At 44.4% G+C, this 20,664-nt stretch overlaps 1 protein-coding gene across 1 annotated transcript in view; it reads right to left on the bottom strand.

The window, feature by feature from the left end:
* The window catches only part of LOC142578378 (MAM and LDL-receptor class A domain-containing protein 1-like), a 241,392-nt gene that overhangs the window by 202,455 nt on the left and 18,273 nt on the right, over positions 1-20,664 (bottom strand). Inside the window, exons 5-9 of the mRNA XM_075687771.1 lie at positions 12,194-12,300; positions 11,363-11,519; positions 6,740-6,898; positions 5,264-5,409; positions 1,567-1,683 (exon numbers count right to left, since the gene is read on the bottom strand). Of these exons, the coding sequence (XP_075543886.1) occupies positions 1,567-1,683; positions 5,264-5,409; positions 6,740-6,898; positions 11,363-11,519; positions 12,194-12,300 (686 nt within the window). The remainder of the gene's footprint in view (positions 1-1,566; positions 1,684-5,263; positions 5,410-6,739; positions 6,899-11,362; positions 11,520-12,193; positions 12,301-20,664) is intronic.

Here is a 20,664-nt window from a genome sequence, read left to right as displayed (position 1 = left end):
GCTACTCGCAACTGCCGGAGAGCATGGGTTTATTTGCGTGTAATAAAACTTTTTCCGTGGTGTGTAATGTTTTCGAGCACTTTCTGCACGTTTACGAGCGCGTTCTGTCCATTCCTTTTTGCTGAGGATCCGTTTTAGCATCATTCTTAAGCTTCCGTTGCATGCCGCCGCGATTGTCGACGAGCCACCGCAAGCTCTGTAAGGGAAAGCGGACCAATCGCAGACGCCGGCACCACCCGCTTCATCCGGTTATCGATTTTCAGTGCAGTGGCTCGGCCACGTCGAATCCCTCTCCACGTGAGCGTACTCCTCGCCTCATGTGAGCCAATTAGTTAAGACAATCCGTTCAGTGTAGGCAATGTAATTCGTTTTTCAGGCAAACAAAAAGGACCTCCTATGTACGAGGAGAGCGTTTGATTGGTCTGTTGAGACAACCCTCCAGGTAACCGCCCGATGCTTGCGTCGGCGGTTACGCAAATTTGACGTCAGGAGATTGGAAGAAAAATATATTGGAATAGTTTTACGTTATAGGATCCTCCATCCACACTACGTGTCAACTGCTTCAAGTATTCCTTTTTTCCTAGAATTATAGTAGATTGGAATAAGCTGGCCGATAAAACTAACACAGGACTCGTTATCACTTTCCCAGACATATCTTTAATAAAAATCTTTTTTTTTGCACTTGCTGAGATTGTTAGTAATAGCACTGTTTGACTGTGATTGGAAAACTCGCTGAAATAATGTTGAAGCGCTGGTTTTTGCGCCTGCTTTTTGCGCTTGTGGGAAGGGCTTGTGTGAAGAATTTTTTTTCGTATAGTTCGCCATTCTTGTATTCATTTTGTTTTGTAAACTTGCTCGTGTACGACACTGCTAAGATCTTGTTTATGATCGCCGTATTTATTTATAACTAGTGCTAAGAGAAAGGGGCGTTGCCTAGGTGTAGCGCTCGTAGAGGGTCCCACGCCTTCAAGATAATTTGCAAGGAATATTCGAAAAACCTGTAAGAGCTTGATAGAAGAGCAATCAATACAAATACGAAAAAAAGGTAAATCATAGGCGTTGTATGCAGGAACCCGGAAGCTAATCTACCTTAAGTCGGCCGAAAACCAGTGGCGTTGCGAGCGGAAAGTAAGGGTTTAATTCAACTCAATTCATCTTAATTCTGTCAGAAAGATAATATGTTCGCCGAAAACAAAACAATACCCGGGACCTACCTAAGTATGTCCATCTCTGGAAACACCCAGGAGTTTATATAGTGACTACAACATATGGGCAACTCAGCCAATGAGGATTTGCAGGAATTACAAAAGGGATTCTTATTTTTTCTCGCTTTAACGGCAACTAAACAATTTTGGAGCATAGGTGGAATAATTGCTTTTAACGTAAGTTTACCGAGTAGGTGCGATAACAAGCTGTAGTCTTGTAAACGCTTGCCTATGAGTTTTAACAAGGGGTTGTTAACGAGTAATGAATCTCTAAAGTGAGTTTTTGCATTAAAAACATCAGTGCGTTCTAAGAGACGTTTTACTATGTGACATAAAAACAGTCGTCTTCTTTCTTCCTCACCCTTATGTTATGTGGGGCTGCAACGCGACCTTGCTGCCAAGTGACAGGGTCACCGCCTTGTTGATTCCACAGGGCCACATAAAGTTGTTTTTGCGGTACCTTTTTCTGGTATAGAACCTGCAAACAGGAGCATTTTTAACAAGTGGCGAGAAACAATTCGTTAGATCAATTGATCACCGTGAAATAAAATAAAATAGTATGATTACATCTTACCCGATCGGGGTATATTTGGTAACATAGGACAACGTGTCAGCTTTTATGCATAATAATTAATCATTTTTGTTGCTATCATAACCATATGTTCAGTTCCCGCTTCATATTCACTCGATAATAGACATTTTTAGTTGTGTTTCGCGACACAAGATTAGCAAGGTATGATATTATCTTGCGAAATGTCTTTCATAGTGGTCAATGCATTTGTGGCACTTGCTTCAGCAAGATAAGCAACAAGTATTCAATTTGTAGGTGTGTTTGTGGTCCCAGTGAACGTTATGACAATATGGAACCTAGGAGATAGATGCATAGCTTCTGCATTCTGTTGACGTTGCTGAGATCAGAAATATATTCTCAAAACACTGAGAAGTGCAGCACCTTGGACGGGTTGGTAAGCTTGTATTGTGAATGTAAAGCAGAGTTGAAAAAATACGAGGACAAAGATGAGGTAGACGTGACAAACGCTAACTTAAAACCAACATTTCTTAAAGATCACGCAAGTATTATACACTACTCTTATCCCAGCTATGTCACACACCATGCATCGAACAGACTAAAACCAAGAAAGAGCTGGGGATAACTATTATTATAAAACTCAAGTTGAATAACGCAGGCGCACATGTAAGTTAACAATCCCTATGAAGTTTGTCTACCGCGACATCAAACCAGCCAGCTACGCGAGACATTAAACTAGTATGAAGGTACGACATTTCATTATCTAAAGACGCCCCTGAGGTTGGCTCACGCACGTGGCGCCCTGATTTTGGATATAGAAAGGTTCAGTCAGCTCCTCAATTAAGCAGAACGGTCTTGCATTCCATGATGGGCCTGCATCCGCGTTGCTTCCAGTGTAGCGCCCAATCAAAGTGTGCAGCACCTTTTATAGAAGCTAACATGCTTCCGCATTTTTAAGTTCGTCGACATAGACGCAAATATATAGCTGATGAAAGAATTAGTCGCTAAAGTGATTTTACTCTATCATTCGAACAATGCTTCATCATAAATTAAATTATGGGGTTGATTTTCACGTTCGAAAACGTGGATAACTATTTCGCAGATTGCATATTTTATTACAGCGTATTTGTTTTTATTACATTAATCTGAAAGCAGTGGCGTTGCTGCTGGGAGTTTATACTATGGGTTTTCCTATCCTGTTTCTGAGCTGGCGGAAGCTAGTTACTGAAAACTGTCACGAACGGATCAGGGAAAAGTTTGCCATTCTTGCAAACTTACATCGTTGCGAAATAGAATGCGCGCAAGAAATGGTGACGTAATATCTCCACATAGTTGGATTTCCTTCCCTAATCAGCAGAAGTTGGGTAGTTAAAAAGAAACAGCCTCAGGCAATGCTGAATTATCTAACCATGGTTTCATGTACACTTCGTATGGCGGATTTCTTCATAATAAATGACGCAAGACAAAGCTGGTGCGGACACTTACAAAGAAGCCCAACTAGCGACAAACAACCTCTTTGAACAATCGGCATTTGTGAAGTCGCGTTTCGTTTGTCTATACCACACTTGGCATCAATTTGAAATTGTCAATTTGGTGCTTTATATTAAGGAGGACAGGAGTAGCATAGCATAAACGACAATAATAAATTTCTTGTTGTCGAAGCCTGGGCATTTCGGATAAAAATTGATTCGCGCGATCTCGCTTTTCAAATAAAAACGTTCAAATGCATCACCATCACACTAAGCGTTTGAAGCAACCCTGAAGCGATTTTGTACAAACGTAGAGGCCTTAGGGCAGGTCCTTTTGATAATTAAGTGACTCATATAAACACTTCGCATAAAACATGCAAGTTATTGCAAGGTTTTAAAAATTTGCATCCCCACCGATCACAGCGGCAACGCTGTCCTAAGTTATCAGCGTAGTTAGCCTAATTGACGACAGTTGGGTGAGCAATCCTACTGGCTGCCCAGGTGGCGTCGTCGACAAATTTTCCAACTCTACTGAGAACAAATGTTGCTCGTAATAGTTTCACTGTTGGTTAATTTCTTTCTAAGAGAAAAGGTAACAGAACAAGAATGTACAACGAGAATTTATCGCTACATCATAAACTACCGACACACAGAAAGTATCATTTGATCTTGTTACAATGTTCTCCGTCTTGACGCAAGCTGCGCAGTCGCTGTTTGTATCAAGCGTTCTTTTTGCGAGCACAACGGACCGAAGTTTTGACATTGTGTATTGCAAATCAAGCCGCCGGTGGCATGTCAAGCTGTGACAGCGTGTGCCTCTGCTAGGCAATATGCGAGTGGAGTGGCTGCAGCACATCCGGCTGTGGGTATATCCGATCGGCGGCAACACCTCCGCGTTTGTGGCCGTCACTTCACGCCAGACGATACTACCACAATAATGTTTTAGTGTGACCGGTATTAGGCTAAACGCCAAGCAGACTTGGCGTTTTACTCGACGGGTGAAGGAGCAAACATGAATGGTCTGCACAGTGCAGCATGGTGGCCATGTGGCACAACGCTCAAACAGACAAAGTGCTAATATAGCAGTAACCAAGTATATTCTACTTTGTCGCTTGTGCACGCGGCATTGTAATCGTGAGAACATTGTTTTTTTCAATATTTAAAATGTTTGACGCTTGCTTAAAGCAATAGTAGCTCTGTGCATTGCTGGTTAGGCATTACGCCACCAGGTGGCTGCACCATGCAGGACGCTCAGCCCGCTCACGTTTACGTCAAATCCTCTTCATCACAGTGCTAGCAGCCTAGAGAGGCTTCAGTTTACGCCTTCGCCCATCCGTCAGACACCCAGCTCGCCTGCGGTTATCGGAATACCGGATACGTTCAGCGCTGTGACCGAACGCTTGCAACGCAGGCTGCTTGGATAGCTCTCGCGCGGGATCGATGGCTAGGCGGGTAGCGGAGAGATCGGAGAGCTTTCACGCAATAGCTTGAAAACAACTGGAAGTAGACGCCATGATGTCGCGTCATTGCGCAGAGCCATTGAAGGCGGAGCTTTGCACCGATCACTCGACGAACGAGTTCAGGAAAAAAAAGCATGGCTAGAGAATAGGTAACTTGAAGTCGTCCGTAGCACTTTTAATATTAGACGCTTCACTTAAATTGTGGCGCTAATGCTTCACTGTAGCTCTACCCTAGGCGCCTAAAAAATTTGTCGAAACCACTTCAGGGACCGTTTAAACGTCGTGGGAACTATAGGAGGGTAGGCCTCGAGATAATTGTGTGTGTTGTAGTAGTCATATTCAATGCTGAATATTTACTATAATAACGTTATTCTTATCGTTGAAACCTTTTTCACAAGAGTCAAAAGTGAAGTGTTGCACTTCATTTGAACCTTTAAGGTGTGACGAGAGCGGTGAGTAAAATGTAAAGGATAAGATAAAGTGGAGTTCGTGAGCCCGCCTGTCTCATCATGGCTGGTGAAAAAAAACATGCTACATTCCATAAATATTGATGATGTAAATGCGAAAAAAAATATTGCGCCATTTAAGTACAAATCTCACCTTAAGGTTCGTATCATTGTGCCCCGATATGATGTACCAAAACACGACACACTGCGATATCTTGTTGTTTTGAGGAAGGCTCTCTCCGATAAGCCCGGCTGAGTCACCGCTTCTTATGTTGTGGTTGCTCACGAATACGTATGAACCTGAAAAAAAAAAGGTAGTAAGAAATGCGCTCATGCGAGCCTAAAGCTACTAATGCATGTCCTATGATGCGCCTTTATAATTCGATCACGATGGAGATTTCCACACATCATTAGACAAGGCGCAAATGTTATCAGATGCATTGGCAAGTGTGGCCCCAGCAGGCAACACTATCGTGGCTCTCATTACGGAGAACACCAATGAACGAGACATGATGGTGAGGATGATGATGATGCTCTGCAGGTTGTGGTGACGGCGGTGGTGGTTCTATTTTGCGGCTAAAAGTCCACATCTGACATATACGTTTCGAGCTCACGCTAATGGGCTTTGTCAATTATAAGCAAGGTATAATGTGTTTGAGGGCTGTAGGGCGGCTCAGAACATACTCCCGCATTACTGACCTTGAAATTGTGCTCTCTACAGCTACCAGAGACAGTTCCTTGAGTCAGCTTTGGCACAGCTCAATGACCGGCCACTGTGTCAGCAGACAATTTGGAGGGCCGTCGTATGCAGTCTTAACACCAGAAGGCGACAAATGTGCAATTAAAGTTCCTCCTATCAAGCGACATAGTTCAAGGAATCTGACACCCCCTTGTTATTTTGTGTTGGTTGACATCCCACCTTTCGCATCCAATGAAATCTGTTTCTATCTCTTAGCTGGACGAGTTGATGCCACATAGTGTACACTTTTAGGTGAGGCTTTGTTGCCCCCCCTCGTTCTTACTTTTCAGTACTTACCCAATCTTCCTCTAAATCAGTGGTTATGTTCTGTTCGAGGAGCATAGTCGATTACGTTTCATATCTAATATTTTATATAGCTTAATTGAAATAAAGTGCATTTAGAATGCACAATGAATCACATTAAAATACGTCAGATTTCGCGAAAAATAGGCACTTTGCGCGTTCAGGGATGGCGTTTGTGCGCACTGATTATTTTAAGTCATACGAGTAGGGAATTAACAGCACCAGTCCGGCAGAGAAAGTCTACATTGTGATCTGCGTTTTGTAATGATATTGCCACTACAGATTGGCCGGCGCTTCGTCAAATACACACCCTACAAATGACTCCTTTCATCCAGCCCCCACCGACAACAACCGCACGTGACGTCACTGTACTAACCCTTTAAACCTAACGTGCCGAGGATGAGGAGGCCGCCTTTGACGAAGATAGGTTCTCCTATCGAAACGTTGGCCAGCCTTTTTGAGGCACCTTATCCCTGTTCATACGCTTTGTACCTCGTTTCATCAAAACGAATTCTGTGACTGGCTAACAGGAACAATGTACCAAATTAACCAATATCATTCACTGTTTGTTGGTGGTGCGTGCCTCACCTGAATTGTTTGCGATCGTATGGTCCTGACGTGGTCTCAGTAGAGTAGTCTTCACTTTTCCCCCACCGAGAATCCAGGATAATTTGTTGTTTGCTGGTTTGTTCATATTTTTCCATGTACACCAGCCATCTTCGAAGTTGCAGTGCCGGTTCTGCAAATCTAAACATAGGAGCAGTAAACGACGTCTCCAGATTAAGTTACGGATAAACAAGATCAAAATAAAAGGATACGGTTCCGCTGCTTTTAAAGAAAGCCGTGATGGATATAAAAAAGTTTGGGGTTTTACGCGCGAAAACCAGTTTCTGATTATGAGGCACGCCGTAGTGGAGGACTCCGGAAATTTTGACCACATAGGGTTCTTTAACGTGCCCCTAAATCCAAGTACACGGGTGTTTACACCTTTCGCCTCCATGGAAATGCGGTCGCCGTGGCCGGGATTCGGTCCCGCGACCTCGTGTTCAGCAGCCCAGAACCATAGCCACTGAGCAACAAAGCCGGGTGTGATATGTGGGTGTGATATGCGGGTGTGATATGCGGGTGATATGCGGTTGATATGCGGATGATATGCGGATGATATGCGGATGATATGCGGATGATATGCGGGTGTGATAAGCGGAATCTGCGTTAAGAAGGGCGCCAACGTTGCTCTAGGCGTGCGTAGCTGATTTTATTGATTGCGAGTATTAGCTATTAAACTAACTTCAGGAATCAAAGTTAAACTGTTAACAGCAGTAAAAGCAAATATAACATGCATCTTGGAAATTATGACACGCACGGCAAGCAAATATCGTCATTACCTTCTGTAAAAAGATAAATGAAAATAATATGCGCAATATACGTCAGTGCATTTTCATGCAATTGCAATGCGTAGTTTTTGTAGCCTGTAGATGTACCATGGCAATATGGTGCTTGCATTGCTCCCTGACGTTTTACCGGGACCATTCGCTCACAGTCAACTCTGTTGTTATTTTTCGTAGTGTTTACTTTTAAGTCACAGACGTGAAATGCAAACGATTCCTAATTCTAAGTTGTTACTCTTTTTGCACTACGCGATCGTCTGCTGTAATTAAGCAGTAATACATCTTTCTTAAAAGAAACTCAATCGACCACTTATAAATAGATTTCCAAATTCTTAACCATGCAAAATATTTTTCATTTCATCAATCGCTCAAATGGCTTCTTAAATATGAGGATATCGTTGGAACAGCTGTTTGCCGACCGTCCCCACCTCACAAACCATGATGTGCTGTCAATTGACCTGATGAGCGAAACGTCTAGTGGTGGTTATGGAACGATTGAAGAACAAGCGTTTTCAATGCGTAAGCATTCGTTGGCGCGTACATTATAGCCCGTCACGCGAAAAGTGTATCTGCACAAAATTATGTAATTTCCAAAGTTAACCCATTCAGTCGCTTTAATACTGTAAATTTATTTCATTTATTTATCAAATACCGCAGGCCCTCACGGCGGGCCGTTGCAGGAGATGCATAAAAATACAAAGACGCACAAAATAAATTCAGCGTAGTGACAGCACAAAACATAAGCGTTAAATTACAATGGGGCAGGTTGTATAGTAACAGGAGAAAATTTATACAGTGTGGTGCATGACTATGAATGAAAAGCAATCAATTTGTCAATATATTATATCAATGGTCTTAATGACATCAGCAGGCAGCTTGTTCTATTCCTCAATTGTACGTGGAAAAAAATAATACTTGAAGGCGTTTGTTTTGGCGTGGTATGGAGTTAGAGACTGATCATGATACGCCTTGTAGATGTTTGGTAACATGCCTTCTAACATTGTAGATTTGGCAACAATGCCTAGTAGATGTTTCGTAGATGTTGGGCAATGTCGATTATTCGTAACATTATAAGTGATAAAACCAATTTCACCCCCCCTCCAAAAAAAAGAGGAGCATACCAAAAGGGATACATGTCTCCTCAGAAAATGCATGGAAAAGCTCATAGTAGGGAATGGCCAACTTCAAATCTCGTAGTAGGCCAAGATAAATTTAGGGGTGGGCCGGCCAAGGTAAATTTAAAGGTGGACGAAGGTAAACGTGAGGGTAGGCGAACTTAAACTTGGGGGTGGGCCAACTTGAACATTTAGCTGGGCCAACTTAAATGCGGTGGTTAGCAAACATTAAATTTGAAATTGGGCCAGCTCAAACTTGTTGGCAGGCTTAAGCATAGTTGGACAACTCTAGCGTAGTTTCTGCAATATTTTTTTGTCTTTGTAGGAGTGTGATAGGGGACAAGGGAGACTAAAATAAGTCAGAGCGCTGAAAGACGGCGTTGGTGGTAGTCAGTGTATGCCTGTCTGACTCAGAATTAAAGAAAAATAATTAATCAATCCCTCCAGTCACGAATAAGGCTTTGTTAGAAAAGTAATGATTTGCGCAGAACTACCTTTAAGCATTGGAAGAGGAGGGTGCTGGCAGAAACACCGCCTTTTTTCAACTCTATCTAACAGAAACTTCAAAGATGAATTAATTTCAGTTGCGAATGTATAGTGTAGAACAGCAGTACGTTATTGACCCTACATGGGGCAATAAGACATCGATATATCTGGAGTCATTAATACCCCTCCCCCCCCAGTAACGTTTAATAAAATCCATAAAATGAGAAATGATTGAGAGCTCCACCAGGACTCGCGGTAAGTACTGCAAGGCACGCGTCGATTGCACATTCACTGTTGTAGGAGACGCCTTAGCATAACACATTTTGCATGCCTACTACAAGTGCAACTATACATCTATGCAACTGTGTCAGTATTCATGGTGGTATTGCTTGAGTCGCTTAATGTAGTCACTCAACTTTGCATGTTTCTTCGTGTTCTTTAATTCGTTTTGAGTACTTCATTTTACTTGACTGGCAACATTGCGGGTACGCACACACACTTGGATATCCTTCCGTATGTGGCAGTACTTTCAGCGCGTTTATATTTCGTTTTCCCTGTGATAAATGGCAGCTGGTGCCATCGAATGGCGTCAATTATCCTTAACACGATGACATGAAATTAAAGGGCGTGAATTCTTGGTTCATATCGTTATTGTTTTAGAGCGCAGCTCTTTGGCGTCCGTTCCTGGGTTTCGCGTCGTCGTCGTCGTCGGCGTCGTCGTCGGCCTCGTAACCAGCTCCGCCCCCCTTTCATCCCCCCAGCGCTAGCAGCGACCGACTGATACCGCTGGATGCCGCTGACGCCGCTAGAGAGTCAAGATAACGTGATTGCATAGAACACCGTCGCCGCCATGCAGAAAGAGGAGGAAAGGGTCACCCCCCCCCCTGTTCTTGTGTGGCGGATAGCTGGGGTTGACTCACTATCGCCGTCAGCGGCATCAGTCAGTCGCTGCTATCTCTTCCCTCCTCCCTTTATCGTGTTGTCCGCTTGCTGCGCGCGCTTCTGCCCCCATCGTTTGCCGCTGGGTGTACACGCCGCCCCCCTCCGCTTCCGCTTACTGCTGGTTGCTCTCGACGGCGGCGATGAGCCTCCGCTTCGGCGGCGCGAACTGCAGGGTCTTCTCGGCGGCGGCGATGAGCTTCTGCTTCAGCCTCGCTTACTGCTGGTTGCTCTCGACGGCGGCGATGAGCCTCCGCTTCGGCGGCGCGAACGGCAGGGTCTTCTCGGCGGCGGCGCTTAGCCTCTGCTTCCCCCACGGCTGTGACAGCCTCGCGAGGCACTTGTATAGATCTCGTCTTTGAGAATCAAGCATTGGTGTACCAAGTCGAACATATATCAGTCTATTTCTCCGACCACAAAGCTTCCTTCATGACTGTCAAGAACTGTTAGTGGAGTCTTTGTTAAAGGAATACGTGTGAAAAATAAAAAAAAAATTATGTGATAGCGCATACATGTGTTGCTCGATTTCTTTGCCTCAATCTATCCAAAAGGTGAAACAGCTTATTTGCTGCGCTCAAATTTCGCATTAGGAAGTAACGTAATCGTCAGTAATTTTTTTTATTTCAAGGCTGCAGTATTATTCGTCATTATATCATCATAAGGAATAATGCCACATTTCTATTGTTGAGAATTTGAAAAATGCGGAAAGAAAGAAGTTGTAATACCACTCATCCTAAACGGTGTCTCAAAGTTGCAACGAAGTAACACGCTTATCACCAGACTATTGAGAAACACCCACCTGTGCTCATATGAATATGGTCTCTTTCTGTGGGGACACTGGATGGCTCGTTCGTTTCGCACCAGGAAGTTGATTCAGAACCATCCTTAGTGCAACGTTCTGTATGGCATTCTGGTAATTCTTCATCCTTTCTGTATAATTCTTACTGAAACTCCAAGGACTCTAGATCAATTGCGCGTAATTTAAATAAGAACCATACGAAAAACATATGGAAATATTAAAGTGCATACATAGTGCTTTAGCAGGGACGTGATGAGCCTCGACGTGGAGAGATCCATAAGTCACTTTATATTCGTACGGGCAACAATATTCTTCACTGGCGCCTTTCTTGGTATGCGTTCGTTCCCTAGCTTGAGTCACGTTTACGGAATCAAACAAAGCAAGCGTAAAATAGCGCAAAGTGTCACTTTAAGGTGGACAGTAAAGATACGACCACAGAGCGCTGTCTATATGGTACTTATTTCAGAAAGACCATGTTACGTACCTCTCGTTCCAGTGCAGTCTTGAAGTGTGATGGCGTCGATTGCACAGAAGGGTCTAGCAATGAACTGCTCCGACCGCAAGGCGCATTGGAATTCGATCTGCATAGAAGCCGTTGCGTAATACTTTTTTGAAGTGGCCTGTGACAGTTTCACAATCAACTGCATCGAAAAATTGGAAAAAAAAGTTAAATTAAGGAGCTTTACGTGTCAAAACCACGATCTGATTAGGAGGCACACCGTAGTGAAAGACTCCGGAAATTTGGGCCGCCTGGGGTTCTCCAACGTGCACCTAAATCTAAGTACACGGGTGTTTTCGCATTTCGCCCCCGTGGAAATGCGGCCGCCGTGGCCGCGATTCGATCTCGCGACCTCGTGCTTAGCAGCCCGACACAACAGCCACTAAGCAACCACGGCGGGTAGCGTGCACCGAAACAACCCGTTGGTGTCACGATGTTCTATTTATTTGGGGCCATGCATTGTCTATGTGTTAACATAGCTGGTGGGTAAGTGGCAAAAAAAAAAATTCCCAGTAATGCCTTCACATCAGGCATCATGTTTTCCTGTGCAAGCAATCCCAAAAAATGGTAAGAATGAATTGAACAATCAGGATAGTACTGAATTGGTATTCCTGAATATCTAAGATATCGTACAGCCTTATTACTAGCGAAACAAGGTGAATTAAAATTCATGTTTTAAAAACTCTACTTGCTTTATTTAATACATCTTGAAATCTGTTAGTTTCAATAAATGATCTTGTAACGGCAAAGTGAAAAAAAACATATCCGCAATCATTATTCAGTCATTACATGGCACTACGAATTCTTCAGACGTACCTTGAAGTCATGTTTTAGTTGGAAGGTCACGTCCACAGTGGTCCAGGCGCCCCTAACCAATGCCTGAGCAGGCTGGTTCCAGAGACGTTTACGCCCAGCTAAGCTGTCTGAAAAAGTTGCGTCAATGTGTACAGTTCATTACGATTACAAGAACAATGGCGGAAAAACTATTCAAAACACAATATTTTAGATAAACTTATCGGCACCATCGGAAGGGAACATTTTAGCTGCACAGTATTTATCGATCAAGTTTAAGCTACGCTTACTTAAAGCCTCAATGTTTTTTTTTCTTCAACGTTCGCTCGTCAAAACTTTCTGAATTTATTGCTTCAAGATCATTGCATGTGTTAATAGATATGAAATACGAAAGGAGGTCCCATAGTCAAATACTCCATTGGGACCTCCGGTCTAGGTTAGGTGTGGAGAGGAATCACTACATGGCAGCAAAATAAAGCAATATCATGAGATTAAGAAAGAAGTCATAAAGCAGAACCAAGATAAAAGACACGTTGAGCAATTCAGTTTCTTCTGTGTTCTCTCAAAAAATAGAAACCCTAAAGTTACACCAACATTTCCAGCGAATAAATAATTATGACCTTGCAGAAGTATGTTCTATAGATAAGCGCGCATGTCAAGCATTGACTGTGATAATATGTACGAAGCCAAACATACGGCTTAAGGTTAGCAGGCATATAAAAGGAATCACTGGCGCTATCTTTTTGCGAATAATCCGAATAAAGTCGTTGGTGAAAATAAAACTGGTCTTTAGTAGCAAATTAATCAAAATGGTAAAAATATGCACTCAAGAAGTGTTACCAGTGGTGGAAGCTGTAATGCTATACGCCTTTTCTGGGGTCGCCTCAGTCCAGGGAATGTAGTATTGAAACTGAAGGCATCGAACTGCAGGACGTCCAGGCAGCTTTGGAGAAGTCAAGACAGCTCTCGTAAAATTACTTCTGAGACCGAGGTACACGACACCACCTGGAAAAAGATGACCATCTCTTGAGACCACCGCGTCATATGCTACAACATATCCTCAGGGACGCAGCTAGTCACATATGGTTTCATAATTTTGCATCAGAACCCCTTCATTCTTCCAACTCTCAACAACAAAAATTCAATGAACACCTATTTATGCCTACATGGAATAATGCGAAAGCTTCGTGACTACCGCGCAATGCTTACACATCATGCCGCAACCCAAGGTCGTGGGTTCGAGGGCCTCAATTACCTGTGCCTTAGTTCACTGTGACTTAATTAACTTCGCCTTAATCAACACAAAACTCGTGGGCTCGACTGCCACCAAAGGTCGCGCGCTCGAGTGCCTTAATGAACTATATCTTGCTTAACTGTGCCCTAATTCGCGTTTTAAATGGTAAAAAGAGAGAAGCGCAATTGTCGTATCACCAAAAAGGGGTAGAGACTCCTTACTGTAAACTGAGCATTTTACTCCTATCTCCTACTTTGGTGTGCATTCGGCTTTTCACGAAAACAAACATGGATTGAACCCATGCATATGCGCGATCGCTTTGCAAACAGCCAGAAACACTGTGGAAATTAACACGAGCCAGCGTATTTTTCTCACGAAAGTTCCGCTCTCCATTCTCGTCATCCAGAGCAAGAATGATGGTGATCGATGAAATGAGACCAATAGTTACGTAACGAAGAAGAAGAAGCATCGAAGAACATGGAAAAAGATCGACTCCCGCTTTCAACATCGGTTTCGACCCGTTAATCAGAGTGTATCCCTGGTTCGGTTACATCAATCGACGCTTAGCATCGAGAGGATCACGGCGACACCAGGATTTCTACGGTGGGTCAACTATTCGCATCTTAAGAGACTTTTTGAGCCGGCACCATCGCCGCCGCGCTAGGCCAGGTGCTGCCTGAGTGTGGCAATTGGAGGCGAGGCAGACATGCAAGTCATGATGGAAGGGGAGGACTACCTCCCGACGAGTGCACCGAAGAGTACGGATGGCAGGCAGCAGTTTCTAGGCGAATTTCGACCAGATCCGCTGTTAGCGGCAATTCAACTGGAGCTAGGCCTCATATGGCTACGTCGCCTAGAACATACGAGAACGGCAGTCGAGTCAAGAACAGGGTCGCCAGGGCGTCCCGAATGCCACACTTGCCGAAAGAACACCTTAAAATCATACTCCGACCACGCGGCGGCCTCAATATAAGCAAGATTGGCTCCACCAAGATAGGTAAGACCATCGTTGAAGCAGCTGGTCTAAGCTCGGACCACATTGCATCAGACATCATATGCCCGAACGTCAACCAAAACATAATTGTGGCCAGTACGCCTCAACGAGAGAATGCTGAGAAATATGTGAGAATAAGGTCAATTAACCTGGATGGATGCAGCTTCGAGATCAATGCATATGAGGCTGCACCTCACAACACGTGCAAGGGAGTGATAAGGAACGTTGACTTAGCAGATGGCCCGACGGAGCTGGAGAAGAACATAGTAAACTCAAGAAACCCTTTGGCTCTCGCCGTTAAAAGAATCAAGAATACCGGTACGGTGATCATCGCCTTTGATGGACACAAGGTTCCGAATTTCGTCAGATACGGCCCGGTCCTTGTAAGGTGCTCACTATACAGGAAACAAGTCGACGTATGCTACGCTTGCGGTCGGCTCGGTCACAGAGCTGACGTGTGCCCGTCTCTGCAAGAGAGAATATGCCGAGGCTGTGGTGCAGTGAATCCGTCTGACAAACATCAGTGCCAACCCAGGTGTGAACTGTGCGGTGGCCCACACCCAACGGCGGACAAAATGTGTAAGCAGCGCTATACAACTCCATACGTGGTCAGAAAATGGAGAAACGAAAGAGCACTAGCAACCAGCATCAACAAGGACAATAACGACCCGCAGCCAAGATCAAGGTCCCGTGGCAGGTCCAGGTCCCGCAGTCGCTCGCGCTCCAGGGGAAGAAGCGTGTCCAGATCCCGACCCAGATCCAGATCCCATTCCAGGCCGCCATCCGGATCAAGAGATCGGAGTCAACAGGCTGCATCGAAACCCGGGGAAGGAAGCAACGGATCCACGTGGGCCGACAAAGTCAAGGGAACAGCCATAGCGGAAAAGACGCCTCCTCACCGGGACACCAATAAGACAAGACTTATCTGGGCCGACGACGCGCGTACCGATCCGGTAAGTGCCATGCTTTGTGACCCACCCCCAGAGCAAAGTAAGGATCGTGAAATAGAAAGACTCAAGAAAGAGAATGCAGTACTAAAGGAAATTAATCAGGACATGATTAGAGAGATGACGGCAATAAGGAAACTCTTAAGCGAGGCTAAACAAGCAGAAAACAAAGATAGCCCCAATACACGCAAGGAAGCCCCAGTCCCCGCGCCTGCTGGTGAGGGACCCATGTCAGCCAAGCGTAGGGCTGTTGAAAGTAAGCTCAAGAACACTGAAACACAGATGGAGGAAGTCAAACAAGCGCTGGCGTCTTTCAAAGACAACATGCAGATGCTTATGGACAGTGTCTCACAGTTAACAATGAATGTAGGCCAAATACAGACGGCACTGAATGACCCTAAGGAGGGACTGAAAGCTTTTGGCGAAAGAATCAAAACCCTGGAAATGATGACTATGTCAATGGACGTAAGGGAACAATGCGGGTCGTCATTCCTCAGAGCTACACTAACTCCCCAGGTGGGGGAGATGAATATACAATATGGCTCATAATAAGAAGGAATTTCGAATATGGCAGTGGAATTGCGGGGGGTACAATAACAAACGTAACATCATCCAGCAATACCTTAGGTCACTTCAGTCTAAACCGGATATTATCGCACTTCAAGAGACAGGATATGGATATGTCACGCTCACCGGATACAGAGCCATAGAGTGTCAAACCTTCGGTAGGGGCCTGTACGTGCTTGTAAATAAGCAGCTTACACACATCCCACATGAATTAGGCATCGTAGACAAAAACCTAGAGTACCTCATAGTTGAGGTTGTAGTACCAACTTCACACAAAAATCAAAGGAACAATAGCTTATTCGTACTCAACATCTACAGCAATCCGAAACACCAGAAACAACACTTCAAGAGATTATTCGAAAAGGCTACTAATCTAGCTGGAAGTAGACCTCTCATTATATTAGGAGACTTCAATGCAGCCCACGAGCTATGGGGCTACGTTACTACGAATGCCAAGGGCAGGAATCTGTGGAACCACGGGGATGAGCTAGACCTGGTCTTAATCACGGATAAGGCACATCCTACAAGGGTTGGCAATTCTGCCTGCAGAGACACCACACCTGACCTTACGTTCATTAAGAACACAGAGCATGTTTGATGTACTAACACAAACATGAATTTTGGCAGCGATCATTACGTAATAGAAGTCAAACTGGAAGTAGAGAAAGGCCGAATTCGAGAATTCGAGGTCGTAGATTGGGACCTTTTTCGTAAGTTAAGAGCCCAAAACGGAAAAGAAACCACCAAACTCAATCTCAGAGACTGGTGTGAGGGCATCAGAAGGGACATTAAAACAACGTCCAAAAGAATTGTTACAGACACTAATGTAGAGGCAATGGACTCGAAACTTGCCCACTTAATAGAAGCCAAGGAAGCCATAACCCGAAGGTGGCGGGCCCAAAGACTAAATCGTAGACTGAGGAAAAGAATCGCAGAACTTAATAAACAAATCGAACAATACTGTAACACCCTCTGCCAGCAACAGTGGGACGAGTTCTGTGAGTCAATCGATGGGCAAATAAGGAACGGCAAGGCGTGGAACTTGATCAAGCATCTGCTGGATGAAAAAGGCACTAAATCCAACCAGAGACACAGCCTTGCCCGAGCTATACACATAGCCCTTAAGGATCAGCCCATCGAGACAGTAACCAAACAACTAATTGACAAATACCTACCAGTTAGAAATGAGCAGGACCAGCCACTTCAATCAGAATACAGGGGAGCCGCTCAACCTGAACTCGACCAACCCTTCAGCACATCCGAAATCCGGAGGGTGTTAAGTGAAATAAATCGAAAGTCAGCCCCCGGTCCTGATGGAGTAACAAACAGATCACTTAGCAATCTCGATGAGCCGTCAATTGAATCGCTGACAGACTTCATCAATGAACCATGGATCTCAGGCGAAGTGCCAGAAGAATGGAAAACTTCACAAGTTATACTAATACCGAAACCGGGTAAACCTCCAAGCTTGGACAACTTAAGGCCAATATCACTTACATCATGCGTGGGGAAGGTCGCTGAACACGCAATCCTTAACAGGCTAAAGGACCACTTAGAGGATAATAATATATACACCCACAACATGCTGGGTTTTAGGTCCGCACTTTCCACGCAGGATGCCATGAAGCAAATTAAACACCACATACTCGACGGATATTCCAGAAATACTAAGGCCATACTGGGATTAGACTTGGAAAAAGCGTTCGACAGCATCAAGCATGAGTACATCCTCAAAACAATAGAAGACATTGGACTCGGGTTGAGGATGTTTAAATACATCAAATCCTTTCTTGAAGCACGCACGGCGATGATAAAGGTCGGAGACACAAACTCGGAAGTGGTTCAGCTCGGGGATCGAGGAACCCCCCAAGGATCGGTGATCTCTCCCGTCCTTTTCAACCTGTGCATGATTGGTCTGTCCAGAAAGCTGGGCAACATTAAGGGCATTGACCATACCATTTATGCTGATGATCTCACTGTATGGTGTGCTGGTGGCAGTGAAGGGCAGATACAGGACGCACTGACTGAAGCGATCAAGACGGTGGAAGAATACCTGAGACCCACTGGACTCAGGTGCTCCCCACATAAATCGGAGTTGCTACTTTATAGACGTGAAAAAGGGGGCAGGCCTAAGGGCTGGAAACCTCTATCGGAAAGCAATATACACCTACATACAGAAAATGGTGCCAATATACCCAGAGTCAACGTGATCAGGGTACAAGGCTTTTTCATTGACGCAAACGGTTGAAACCATACGGAGGTCAATAAAATCACCCTTAAAACGGATAACGCGCGCAGGATGATCAGACGCCTGGCAGGAAGACACAAGGGCATGAAAGAAGATAACCTCATCAGGTTAATCAACTCTTTCGTGCTCTGTCATATTTCATACGCCGCTGCCATGTACAACTGGACGCAGGTTCAACTCAAGAAGCTTGACTCAGCGATCAAGAAAGTTGTTAAAAGCGCATTGGGGCTCCCAATTCGAACCAGCACTGCAAAATTGCTCAAGTTAGGAATACACAACATGACCATGGAGATCGCGGAGGCTCAAGAAACATCACAAATAGCGAGACTATCTACAACCAGCACGGGAAGATCAATCCTGGACAAGATTATGATCAACCCGATTACGGATCCAGCACAGTACACTAAAGTTAATCAAGAATTCGCAGACAACATAATTGTCGCACCGCTACCCAGGAATATGCACCCAAAACATAACATCAACAGGAGAGTTGCGCGAGCCAGGGCGTTAATCAAGAAAATGGATAAAGGGGGCAGAGGAGCCTGCTTTGTTGATTCGGCTGCTTACAACGATCGAACTAAGTTCGCGGCGGCAGTAGTGGATCATCAGGGCAATTGCACCAACTGCGCCACGGTCTACACTAGAAAACCTGAAGTCGCTGAACAAGTTGCCATTGCATTGGCACTAACAGACGATAGATTTACAGAAATTTATAGCGACTCGAAAACAGCTATTAGAGCTTTCAATAGGGGAAAAATTGCCCCACAGGCTGCGAAAATAATTAACAAAAGGCAAACAAATGTTACGCGTTTCATTTATTGGTTCCCGGCGCACCTTGGTTCACTTGGTGGTATTCCTGTCAATCCAAATGAATCGGCCAACAGCGTCGCCCGCGACCTTACAGACCGGGCCGCTTCTACATATGGTTTTGATTCTGCTGGATTGGAGAACTTACAGAGAGATACCCTCATTACATAAAATGAAATTACAAAACATTACTACATGGGAAGGAGGGAGTTTCCACCCCCTCACTATAGACTAAACAGAGCACAAGCAGTTACACTTAGGCAATTACAAACAGAGTCTTATTATTCACCTGCACAAATAAAGGAATGGTATGACATTGCAGACATGAATATTATATGCAAAGCATGCAAAAAGGAGATATGAACGCTTGAACATATGCTCTGGGAGTGTGGGTCGCTCGGCCCTGGCATTTCCCGGAATCGGTTTTTAGGAATGATAAGATCTCCAGATCATATCCCTCAAGTCCTGGCTGTCCAGTACGCCCGTGATAGGGCTAGGAGGCTTGACCTCCCGGTCCCAACATGGGACTAGCCAGGCGGGTGGCAACACCTTGTACAGGACAAGAATAAAGTTTTTTCCTCCTCCTCCTCCTCCTCCACCAATAGTTAGCAGCGTCATGCTACTAACTATGGGTCTTGCCGATTACCGAGTATTTCATTCTAAACGAAACTAACAAGGCCTATAGAAGAGTTGACTTCTCCATATCATTTGCTGGCCGTTGGAAATACGCTGGCAGCGGGGCTTTCATAGGCGGCTGCGTAGTTTGCAGCAGGGAGAGCCAACAGTTCATGCAGCCACCTTCCTCCTCACCGTGCAGCATATTGCTGGATAAAGGTACCGCAGCTGTAAACGAAACTTTTCTTTTTCTAATAGCAATCTTGACAGATAGCGTTGACGCTAATGTGTCGGTCACAGCTGTGAGGCACCAAAATCGGGTACAACATTTATTTATACAGAGGTAAATGTATGTAGCGTGCTATGCAAGATGCTTCTTATTAAGCCTCACGAACAGCGGCTACTTATACTACTTATAAGATGATTACTACTGTTTCACGTCGGCACCACGTTTTTCTGCGTGTCTCGAGAGAGCAAATTGGGCCAGTTTAAGATTCATTGTAAGGTTCGTTACAGCGCAACACAAGACATGGGCAATAGGAAGATATAAAATGACAACACGGCGCTGACTCTCAACTGATGTTTTTATTGAAGATATGTCTAACATATGATAACCATGATCTTTTTGTCTCGTGGATGTCATGGTTATGAACTGCCACATGTCTATGTCAGACATATCTTCAACAAAAAATATCAGTTGAGAGTCAGCGCCACGTCGTCTTTTGTACCTTCCTTTTGTCTGTGTCTTGTGTTGCGCTGTAAGGAACCTTACGATGAATGTCTGAGTGTCAGCCAACTCCGAGCTTATATGAGAAAACAAGTAGGATATGCTAATCGTGTGATTAAACCTGTCAAATGGTATCTGCACTGTACTCATGCTTTTGTCATGAATAAATGCGGGCGCGATGTGTAAAATGGTAATTTTCTCAGGTTATTCTATCACGGCTTATCCTCTTTTTCATGAATGGTAACCATGTTAGGTAAGCCGTAGTGAGACATTGAAGAAGATTGATATTTACGGAAATATTTCTAGTGTTATCACGTGTGAAATTTCCTTCCCCATAGACACCTATAATGCTGAAG

Source organism: Dermacentor variabilis, chromosome 4 (assembly GCF_050947875.1).
Source record: "Dermacentor variabilis isolate Ectoservices chromosome 4, ASM5094787v1, whole genome shotgun sequence".
Taxonomy (NCBI): Eukaryota; Metazoa; Arthropoda; class Arachnida; order Ixodida; family Ixodidae; genus Dermacentor; species Dermacentor variabilis.
The sequence above is the reverse complement of the archived record's forward strand: the minus strand, read 5'-3'. Positions and strand labels throughout refer to the sequence as shown.